This window comes from Neolamprologus brichardi, chromosome 1, assembly GCF_056152115.1.
Source record: "Neolamprologus brichardi isolate AB-2024 chromosome 1, ASM5615211v1, whole genome shotgun sequence".
NCBI classification, from domain to species: Eukaryota; Metazoa; Chordata; class Actinopteri; order Cichliformes; family Cichlidae; genus Neolamprologus; species Neolamprologus brichardi.
Genome location: NC_142104.1, coordinates 6,181,527 through 6,193,256, shown reverse-complemented (window position 1 = coordinate 6,193,256; position 11,730 = coordinate 6,181,527). Strand labels below are relative to the sequence as shown.

Sequence of the window (11,730 nt, the reverse complement as noted above, 5' to 3'; positions counted from 1 at the left end):
AATTTTCAGCACTATAATATCTGGAATTATTTTTTTCTTAACAGATTTTAATGGTTTTGTTTTTCCTCTGGTTGTTCATGACCCACCTGCAGTGGCTCAAAGTTTGAAGTAAGATAAGATAAGCCAAAGGTAACTACTGTGCAAAATAAACTATGTACCAGTAGTACGTTGGTGGTTGCACTTGAGTAGTTTGATGCCGTTTACTATAGTACATTTTACTATGAAAAACCAGAATGTGAGTGACGTAGTAGCTCATCCAGCTATAATCCACCACAGTTTACAGGTTATTGTATCATTTAAAGCACAGAAAAGCAAATTATACGTTTTGTTTTCATTGCACAATCTAATGAGGACAATTTGTGTGCACATTACGCTCACACATCACATTAACTCACCGGTCTTTTGGCGACGAGTTAAAAGAAAAAAGAAGAAAAAAAAACAGAAAATACATTTTGAAGTTTATTTATTGCAGGCACAGGAAAATTATGATTAGCAGAACATTAAACAGAATTTTGGATCTGCAAACCCAACAATGCCATGGCAGCATTTCTCTTGCAGCACAAAACATACAAACATAATTCTCAAAACGTGAGAAACAAACAAACATCATCTTCAGCCTGTGAAGGGAACAAAGCTTCAAACTCAAGTCTCTAATGATGATATTATCAGACAGACGCTTTCAGCAGAACTTTACTTTCCAGTCGCCACAATCCAGTGTGCTTACCTGTGCACAAAACTATACAAAAGTACAGCTATTACTAAAGCATACTGAAGACATTTTGCTAAAGCATAAACACTGAAATTCGGGGAACAGAAAAGACACACTTATCTAAACTGACAGATCATAATCATCAACCTAACCACATTAGTAGTCAGTGTAACACAATTTCACTAAAGATTGTACCAAATTACCATGACTCTCCTCAAGCTGATGACTACATCCTGAATAAATCACTATTTAAATACAATGGAAGAAGACCTGAAAGGTTCCCTTTCTCTTACTCTTCCCTGTAATAATCCCAGAGCTGAGATTTCTGACATATTAGTGCACTGTACCTCCAGATCAGTCATATTTAATAATCCCATGACATGTATAAAAGAGTGTTGTCTAGACAAAGACAAATCTAATCTCTTCAAACAGGTAAACCACAGAGTTGATTCATAAACCCTCCTTTGACCATTGCAACAACAGGGAAAACCCATTAAGGCGTTTATAATGCATGTCTCTAAATCCCAAAGCAAGATACGCATTCTTTTTCCAGACAGCAGCTAAACTATTTCACTTTAAGCTAAATGAGGACGGATGAGTTTTAAATAGACTTACAAGAGAACACAAGTAAAACATCTGTAAAACTATAAATAAATAAACTTAGCTTATTTTTTGATATTTCAAAGAAAGAACTGAAGATGAGAACAGATTATGAGGCAGAAATTAGTTGGAAGGACTATGGAGATATCTCTAATGGCACATAACATATAGCAGCTGTTCTTGGCAAAACTTGTAGGGTAGCATGGCACATTCAGCTCATTTTAAAGAAAAACAAACAGTAGGAACGATCTAGTTTTTCCACACGAAATGGCATTCTGGTCAATTGTCTTTTGCTCCAAACCCACACTACTTATTGGCTTCTTATTCTTCTAGTATAAATATCCTGCAGCACAAGTGGGGGGGGATCACTGATATTCATAACAAAAGAAGACTGGTACATTCTTTAAAGGTCCAACAGTGATTAGCGAAATGTTACCAGTGTCAAAAAGCAGCCCAGAAACAGGCAATAACTTCAAGGCAGAAAGAGAAACGTAAAGCAAAACTTTGTACAGGTCTCCACTGAAGACTTGAAAATAGAGGTCTTTGCTTAAGCGTCCAGTATTAGAAAATTCCACAGCATAGATTTGAATTTCCACCAGAATAAACCAGCAGTCCAGACATCCACGGTGACCCAGTCATCGACTGGGATGAAGAGTGAACAAACAGTATTTCCACGTGAAGCTCCTCTTTCCAAAGTTTCTTGGGCATTCACATACAGTCAGTGCACTGAATGGAGGTCAATGCAAACACTCATATACATATATATATAAAGTCGGGTTCATTTAAAAGGATCGACTTTGTTTAATGGGACAGGTTTGGTTTATTATGAAAAGGATGAGAGGCTGAACAGAGTTAGAGGCAATATTCTTGGACTCACTTTGTAAATCTTCATCCAAGTTTGGCTTTTTTTTTTTTACTGATCATTCATGAAGATAAAAACTAAAGCTACAATTGATAAAAGTGAATAAATAAGTTCTTGATGTTTCTTAAAAGTGGTCAAAATAGTGTCTGATGAATCAATACTGACACTGCACAAGTGTTAAAGGAAAAGTTGATATTTTTTCTGGGAGATAAGCTTGCAAATTCTCAATTATAAATATATACTATAGCTTGCACCTACTTAGCTTAGCACAAGGTTATAAAACAGAGGGGAAAACTAGCTTTAATGACTGCCTTCAGACAGAAACTATCCTAGCCTGCACTTGGGTAACCTAGACTACCAGGTGTGCTATTTTCATCAAACTCTCCACAGGAAAATATAAAAACCTATTAAAAAAAATATCAAACCTTTTTCCGACACGGTTCAAAGCTGTATTTCAAGACATTTCTTACTGTCGACAAATCGCACAACAAGACCAAAATCAACCAGTGATATCTGTAATGGTCTGTTATTATGTAACCATGAAGAACAAATCCCTGAACAATCCCTGAATATTGAATATTGACTCTTCATGGAAATGTAGAGTCAATATTCAGCTCAATATTCCATCTATTTATCATCATATTTATCAATGTGTAAAATAAGATTTTATAAGGAAATTACAAAAATGTGTTAAATAATGAATAAATACATAAGAATTTCAAACTCCTGCTTCCACGAGTGCACCTCGTAATCTGTTCGATGTCCACGGCTTTGTCTGATTTCTCTTCTTACTGCTGTTTTGTCTTTAAGAAGGTTGATGTGGACAAATCACAGGATTTGTTGCCAATATTTAAAAAAAAATGTAAAATTTCAGCAACTACATCCTTAATTGATGCACTCAGCCGTGGCATATTAATGATGTCATACAGCAAAAACAACTAACATAAACAATAAAAGGGAACAAGAAAGAATAGAGGATCGATCAGATCAATTTGTGTGTTCACTCATTAGGCTGTTACGGCTCACAGTATATAGCGGTGCATAATGGCTTTGGGTAAAGACATAAAGGCTGTTTTGGCATTTCAGATACATTTTGCCAGTAGTGGGTTGAATTAGTACTTGTGGCCAAAACTGGATTTAATCTTTTGGAACAAATTCAGGGTAAATATCATAACGGGCTAATTGGGGCTATCTGTTTGCATTTAATTAAAGTAGTTAAGCTCTGGCATGAGCTTTAGAAAGCAATTTACAGGAAGAACGACTAATGCTGGTTTTATTCGTCTTAGGATAAGACTGCATGTGCGTAATCGTTTGTAACTGCACATTTTATGCATTCAAATAATGAAATGTAGTGATATTTATTGAGTTTCATATTGTACCCCCTCTAAATGAAGGCTGAAGTACAGGTTCTCACCTCTGACTCTGGTGGAGTCACATCTCAAGGACACTTTATCAGAACGGATATTGCAATTGCCAGCTCTCGACAGTGAGGAGAGCGTCATCCTAAACTTTTCAGCACAGCGTCTCCCTTCCTAAATCTCCTCCCTCTTCACTGATGCTTCTGCCGAACCTGCATAGGCTGCTTCTTGCCTCTGGTTTCGTCTCATCCCTGCTTGGCACGTTCACAGTAAACTGGCTGTCACTGTCCTCTGGTTTCACAGAGGAAAATAAGGGCTCGGTGGGTGAAGTCACCTCTGAACCCTGTGGTTGAGGTTGAGTCGATGGTGTCTGGGAACTGCTGGGAAACACAGGGGGTGAAATAGGGGACAAAGGTCCTAAGGGGGAGTAACGTCTTAAGGAAACCCCCTTCAGGTTAACTGCAAGCTCCAGAACCAATTTTCTAGATGCCCGGGGTGGGCACAGGGGTACAGAGGCTTCCTGGGGGGAGAGAGGAAGTCCACTTTGTACTGAGGAGTCACTCTGGCAAGGAGTGGGAGGTGAAGACTCTGCAGCCCTGCTGCCATCTCTGCTGACAGGTGACAGGTCTTCTTCCTCCTCTGGACTGTCCACTGAATGAAAGGAGAGAGGCGATGCAGGGCTCTCCGGCAGGTCCACACCCACTACGTCAGACCCACCTGCAGGCACGGCCCTGCTCTGAGGTCCCTGCTCCCCGACAGTCCGGTAGCTGTGAAGCCCTAGTGTGATCTGCGTGGGTCCAGGGGGATCCAGGAGTGGGGCGTGGCCTCTGCCTCGTCCTCCACTACGGAACAAGCGATTCCACAGATGGCCTAGACGTCGTCTGGAAGAGGAGGAAGTGGAGCGGCGAGTTGAGTGACGCCTTATCTGCCTGCGCATTGCCAACCGAAGATTCTGTAACACTGAAGCCTGGATGACGGGGGATTAAAACAGAAACAAGCTGAAGTTCATTTCTGTCTAAATGCAGCGTCGCCAGTGTCTGTTAGTGTGTGCGAATTTGTTACCTGGGTGGGATTGTATACAGGAAAATCTTCCACCGGAGGGATAAGACCCTGGGCTATTAACTGACCATATGAAGGAGGAGCCTCTCTTTGGACAAAGTCGGCCTCCATGCGAGTCATCTGCGTCTCAAAAGCTCTGTAAAGGAGTGAGGAAGGAAAAAACGGAGCAGGATTAGGGAAAATCAGGAAAACTATTTGAAAACCCACAAAAATACTTTCACTGCTACAGTTTCTGGCAGCTGCAACAATAAACACCATCCCAGCGTTTCTCTGACTTAACATTCACTTAGCGGCAGAATGAGGGCCCACCTGTACTCTCGGTTCCTGAGGGAGTGCAGTTTAAGGGCACAGCCAAGAGCAATAACCAACAGGAGACTGCAGACCAGACTGCCGATCAGGGCAGCTGTGATCACTTTCCTGGGCACTGCTGCCAAGCAGTCCCTCTCATCGCTTCCATCTAAACAGTCCTCCTGGCCGTCACAGCGCCACGTCTCAAAGATACACAGGTTAGTCCCACAGTGGAAGTTTCCAGGTTGGCAATCGTAGCAGTTCTTCTCGTCCGACCCATCTGGACACCTCTTCTGGTTGTTGCAGCGTTCAGAGGCTGGGTAACACATTCCTGTACCACCCTCGCAGGGGAACTCTCCATCTGGACACATCGGACAGCCCTCCTCATCTCGACCAGATGGGCAGTGCCAGTAGCCGTCACAGCGCTGGCGTTCAGAGTAACAGCCCTGATCACTGCCGCAGGGACGCTCGCCAGGAAAACAGTAACCTTTCACCTGGTAGGATGGAGGAGAAATGCATCACTGTCTAGACACAGAAAGGACAACTTGTACTATACTTAACTGACTGTGTTTTCTGAACAAAAAGAGCAGTTACTGTTTCTAAATCAGTCAGTTTGGATTAAAACAGATCCAAAAAGAAAAACTCTGTAACTTTTAACAAATTAAAAGTTTTAAACAACTTTTAAAAAAGAGGTTGAAAGAATTTCAAAGGATAGATGAGAATAAACGATGAATGAAATGAACGTTAGCCAACCTCAGTACCTGATATGTAGCATTGAAACCATGCCCCGGACTGTGAGGCTGGGCCATGTACAAAACGCTCATCTGTCCCCGGCTCGACTCCAACAGGGCGGGCCGCCTGTTGTTGTGATATGACAACACCTGTAACAGATGCTCCGCTCGCTGCAGCAGGCCGTCATAGACATGCAGCAAATCTCCAGGCCCCAGCTGCAGGTCCAGCTGCAGAACAATGGGCTTAGGATCCTGAGTGTCCAACAACCAGGAGCATCTCAGCTCAGTGTCGCCGCTACGGTTCGCACGGAAAAAATCGGGAGAGGCAAACGAGCCATAAAAGTTCCCCAGACGTTTGCCACAAGTAGTGTCAGGGCAACCCAGTTCGTCGCTTCCATCGTGGCAGTCCCGGGCTCCGTTGCAGCGCAGGCCCGTGGGCAGGCATCGGGTGGACTGGCCCTCGGTGCACGGCAGAGAGCCAAAGGGGCAGAGGCCCGGCTGCGCCTCAGTGGGAGTCGGCAAGCAGCTGCGTTCATCCGAGGCATCCCCACATTCATCCTGACCGTTGCACTTCCAGGAGCGAGGAAGACACTTCCCATTCCCACAGAGGAATTCATCTGACTGACAGCTGCTCTGACCTAGGTGACCTAAAAAAGAATATGTCTGGTTAGCTGCTAAAACATCACTTTTCCCCCCCAAGAGATAGTTGCCAGTCTCATCTGTCTGCCATGTCCAACTGCAATCAATATCACAGGTTTTAGGCTTTTCTCAGCTTTTTTTAAAAAAGACAAACCATAACAAAAAAAATGCAGTAGTATTGTGGATGATCATATCAAAACAAACCAAGCAGTAACCCTGTGTAAACATACAAAACAGCTCTATTAATACAACCCTCACAAAACTTTATTAAATCTCTGTTTTAATGCTGCGTCTTGACTAGGGCTGGGCTATATCATACCGTTCGCGGTAATACCGGTGTAATTTTGGGCAACGATGGGAAAATGAAATATCGCGATAGAATATGGGTAAAACGCGCGTGCGCAGTGTCTATGTTTACATACGCACATGGCGGCGACGCAGAATGAGAAGAGCGAAAGTGGATCGTTAAATGAAACGGATAAACTAGAATTGGTTTGTAAAAATGCTGCAACTTCAGTGGTGTGGAACTGGTTTTGCTTTCGTCCGTCAGATACACAACAAAGCACTATTTTTGGTAGAGCATGCTAGCGGGCCGACGTTAATACCGTGTTTTTTGGAAAATACGGCACACTTAAAATCAATCCTTTGATTTTTCTGAAAGTCGACAGTGCCCCTTATAATCCCGTGTGCCTTATGTATGAACTCTGGTTGTGTTTACTGACCTCGAAACGATTTTATGTACACGGCGCTCGAAAATCTGTCAAATGTTTCAGTACGACTTCGCTAAGCTACGAAGTCGCACCGCTTGATGGATTGTCGGAGCATTACGGCTATATTAAGCAGGCGCCTCGTGGAGTGATACGTACTGTGCTTCAACATAATATTACCGTATTGTGTGCGTATAACCTCTTTAAGTTTTGTGGATATTATACATGGTTATGCTGAGGATATGTCGACCAATTTCCACTGGAAATGCCTTTTGGTTAAACTGTCAGCAAGGAATTTGCATTTGCACTGTTACATTTTTATATAACTTTAATGCACATAAAAACAGCTGCTTGTTTAAGTGAAAATACATTGATGGGGTTTTTTGCACTAATAAAGTTGTGGAGTTGTAAAGTATTTTGTCTAGTGTCAATTATATCGTCAGTTATATCGTTATCACAAATTTTTAAATGTATATCGTGATAAATATTTTTGGTCATATCGCTCTGCTCTAGTCTTGACCTCTATGTTGTTATAACTGTTGTTACTGATGCATGCTCTGGTCTGCACAGAGATTCTGCTACTACTTTACCCACCTCATGTTTTCCACATATGCGCATAGAAGCATGGGGAGGTCCCAGAACAGATGCTTATGTTCAAATATAAAATACTGCAGGTGGCCCTGACGTAAATGTTGTAAACATGATAATTCCACTTTTATTTCATTTTATTTAATAATGAGGTTGCAGTGGGTGTTGCTAATGGATTAAACTGTAGAGGTTTTTCTAATATTTTCACGCACTCTGGTATGTTTATGGAGTGGATAAGCAATATGCAAATATTCTCCAGCTTACCTCTGATGTAAGAGAGTCGGAAGCCCTGGGCTTGCCCAGAGCTGTTGGCTTGAGAGTGGAAAAAGAGCCAAACACGCCCCCTGGTGGAGATGAAGGGCTGCGGCAGCACCGAGCCACATAGCCTGGATTCTCTCTTCCATGTAGGTGTCAGCAGGAGCCAGTCTCCCGTGCATTTTCCTGACTCCGCCAGGTCGAAGTTACGGAAACTGGAGCATGGAACATGAGTTTAGGTGACTCGGTTATAGAAATGTCACATGTATGCAGCGTATGTTTCAGGGACTCTACCTGATGGTAATAACTTCTCCTTGACCTCCCTGAATATGCCAGCTGCAGTTGACCCCAGCTGGGTAGTTTAAAGGCCAGGAAGGGCTGTAGATCACACCCCTCCGCTCTGTATGGATCTCCACCTGCTCGCTGCAGCCTGTCTCAAAAAAGACAGGGGAGATGGCAGCATACATATTAGGGAGGTCGGTCTGAATGCTCCTTGTGCACATCAGAACTAAGAACACTTGGCAGACATCGAGCATTACCAAAATGTTGGCTTCCACACTCTATAAACCGTTTTATCCACATTCTTTTATTTGTGACCGCTACAAAAACACTAAACGATTCACTGACAAGACAAATGACCTTAGTGCCATTGTGGGGAAGCTCCACGCTGATCACATGGAGCTTTAAACAGAAGCGGCAGCCAAACTGGCAGCCAAGGCAACAGCATCTCCTGCTGCCATCACACCATTACTCCAGGGAGCAACACAAATGTGTGAGCAGGCCAGGAAAAGCTCCAGGAATAACATGCAAACCTCTGTGTGGTGTGCAGGCACTGAATCCTGTTGTTTTTCTAAGTAAAGGCGCAGCGATCAAGCTACCGGCATCATAAATGTGGAATGGGAAGTATCTCATTTCATTCTTGTGCTGAAAGCAATAATGTAGAGCAGGCGCATTAATCATCGCATTACTGCTTAATGCCACAGAAAGAATGAAACACATGCAAGGAAACGCTGTCTAACAAGCCTCTTAATTAACCAGAACCACAGAGACAGAACATTAGCTCAACTATGATCCAGCACTGACACGCAGCAGGGAGTCTGCTGCTTAGTGCTGTTTGTTTCTGGCTTACTTGATGAATCAGTAAAGTCAGCAGAGTGAAGCAGGGTGGCGGAGAGAGGAATCGTTTAAGTGCAGATATCGACTATCCGCACTAACTTAGCACACACATAAATACCTACACATACTGGGCTGGACCAAGCTGCTACACAATGCTGTTGTTCGGTACAATGAATAAGAGAACTGAAGCACATTTTGACTGTTGTGTTTGTGTTTCATCTACTTTCAAACTCAGATGCTGGAAAAATCTGATCACAGAGAGAAAGAAAATTCACATTAACTCACTATTTCTGGTTTACCAACAGATGTAAAAAATAAGATTTAGCTGCTGTTTTATGCTTAAACTACAGAACATGAACAGTTCACCAACAATAGTTGCTCAGAGAGCAAACCTTTTCTCCATAAAAGGTGATTATTATGTCGATCCCGTGGCTGAGACTTAGCATCACGCTGGAATTATTAGATGTGAAACAACTGTTCCCGTGGTTTTTTTTAGGAGCTACCTTGGGTTAGGTGATGTAAACCTCAGTGGTGATGATAATATTTGTGTGTTTTCTAGCTTAACATATATCAAACCTGTAGTTTAATAGCTTTCAAACAAATGTAATGGAGTAAACCATGCCAAACTTTCACTGAAATGTGTATAAAGAGATATTAAGTTTTGGTTTTTTTTTGTTTTTTTTAAAAGCTTGAATAAAATACAAAAACATTTGAAATTGCATTTATAGCTTTTAAGGCATGTAAATGTCCCTTTTTAATTTCCTGCTCTGATTACAGTGAAGCGTACCTGAGAGAAACAAGTGGATTAAGGCTGCATTTCAGCATTAAGCCCTTCAGTTTTTAATCTGCATTGTTCTCAAAAACCACATAATCATGAGCTCAGGTAAAATGTGGAGATACTGAATGCAGTTGCAGCTTGTGTGTGTGTATTTGTGCATGCAACTTCAATCACCCTAGAACTTTATGTGTGAAAACATCAATTCTTTTTTTGACTTTTTGCTTTTTAAACCGCTTATCCAACTAGACTCGTGGACATCCTGGACAGGTTGCAAGCACAGGGGAACAGACAGCAACACAGGCTGGAGCACCAGGCATAAGGACAACATGCACACTGGACACATCAGCCAACCTCAAAGCTTGAAGGTTCCTGAGTTGGGATGGTGTGTTCCCCTTTAATCGTGCAAATCTCTTCTCTCCTCAGTCTCACATCACCCTGACTTAACATTCATGATCTTACCCTAACTACAACTTCTCTAACCCAAAAACCTAACCTGAACATATCCCTTTATCTTAATTTTTGAAGACCTGAATTATGTGGACTGGCTTTCTGTCCCCATAATGAAGACACAGTCCCGACCCCACACAATGTTAACACCTGGATCACACACACACACCTCCAAACTCTCACTCTGTGTCCCTTTAGCAGCCTTCCTCTTTATTTAAATGCCAATTAAGTGCAGGGTATGACAATGGAGGGGGGAGGAGGGGACCGTGGGGTTGACTGGCTGCAGAGAAGCAGTGATGTAATGCCGATAGCAGCAGTATCACATTTGCGAAAGCGCGTCCATGTTTCCACACTAACCGTGATCATTTACCCACCACAGATCAATAATCCCGCAGGTTTCTGCACAACGATAGCCTCTGTGCTCTCCCCCCATCCAATCAAAACAATGAAAACAAACCGTCTTCATCTATCAGATCACTTAATCAGAGACACACAGTACGCACAGTAGTAGACAAAATAACACCCACTGCTGCTGCTCGGGTGTGAACACAGAGACGCTCCGCTCTGATAGTCACTGATGTAATCATAGTAGGAGCTTTGTAAATTACCGGATCTCCCGTAAAGATGCGAACACGGATCAAGAAATAGAAAAGCATGGACACTTACATTTCACCGGGCAATGCGGATCACTTGTGCATGCCATCATGTGTTTATGAACATCACAGGCAGAGCTTTCTAAACTAATGAGAACAAGCCTCCGTCTAAAACATCACAGCGGCGTAGAGACGCATTGTTGTTTCTCACCTGCACAGAGCAGAGCACAGCGGAGCCACAGCAGCCCGAGCAGAGGCAGCAGCAGGGGCAGCTCCGTCAGTCCCATGGTCCGGCGGGGACCTCTGCTATTATCTCCCACACGCGTTTCGCTGTTCGCTCCACATCTGTGCGATCCACACTAGCTCCGGCATCTGCGTTCAGCTTGGACACAGCTAGAGCTCCTCCTTGCCGTGAAAATGCATTGTGTCCTTCTTTTGCAGCGGTAGCCAAGACGCTACGATCAAGGTAGCTCCAACTAGCTATGCGGCTTCTTGTTACTCCCTTCAAAATAAAGGCTTCGTGGCAAACGTTAAGTTTTGCAGCATTACAAAACTAAACGTCTTATAGACTATAGTCTTAGATATAAAAATCAAGGTTATATAGGGTTTGGGTTTGTAGTTTAGAATTACAGTTGAGATGCAAAGCTAGAATTTTTTTGTTTTCTTGAAGACTACTTCCGCTCTAACTTTGGCTGACTCTACTCAGCTTTCCACATCTTAAATGAAAAAAAAAAGTGGCTCACATAATTCTTAAGCCTTGTCCCCTCTTTCTCCAGATGAAACTTTATATATTGAGCTGAAATACAAAATTGCGTAGACGGCTTCTGGTAGGAAAGATACATAACAATCTTCTTCCACTCGCCCGCTTGTGCTCTGATTATTTTATGAGTAGGCCCTTTCACTTTCGCCCTCGTGTGGTTAAACTCGTGTACTGCAAGTTGGACTATAAAATAAATTCTACAGTCCCTTCTAATTTAATAACGTATTTTGAGTTTCACAT

General features: G+C 42.6%; 1 protein-coding gene across 2 annotated transcripts; it reads right to left on the bottom strand.

Moving 5' to 3' along the window:
• Positions 1 to 459: 459 nt before the first annotated feature.
• On the bottom strand, positions 460 to 11,305 carry lrp3 (low density lipoprotein receptor-related protein 3). 2 transcript variants are annotated; one of them, XM_006779707.3, is made up of 7 exons: positions 10,942 to 11,305; positions 8,091 to 8,226; positions 7,806 to 8,011; positions 5,638 to 6,254; positions 4,898 to 5,370; positions 4,592 to 4,724; positions 460 to 4,496 (listed from the first exon to the last, which is right to left on the bottom strand). In XM_006779707.3, the coding sequence occupies exons 1-7, from the start codon at positions 11,015 to 11,017 to the stop codon at positions 3,684 to 3,686; spliced, it is 2,454 nt and encodes an 817-aa protein (XP_006779770.2). In that variant the 5' UTR covers positions 11,018 to 11,305; the 3' UTR covers positions 460 to 3,683. The 2 variants fall into 2 exon arrangements, with proteins under 2 accessions (XP_006779770.2, XP_087699787.1); XM_087843661.1 differs by lacking the exon at positions 10,942 to 11,305 and having other exon boundaries at positions 8,091 to 8,332.
• Between the last annotated feature and the right edge of the window lie 425 nt (positions 11,306 to 11,730).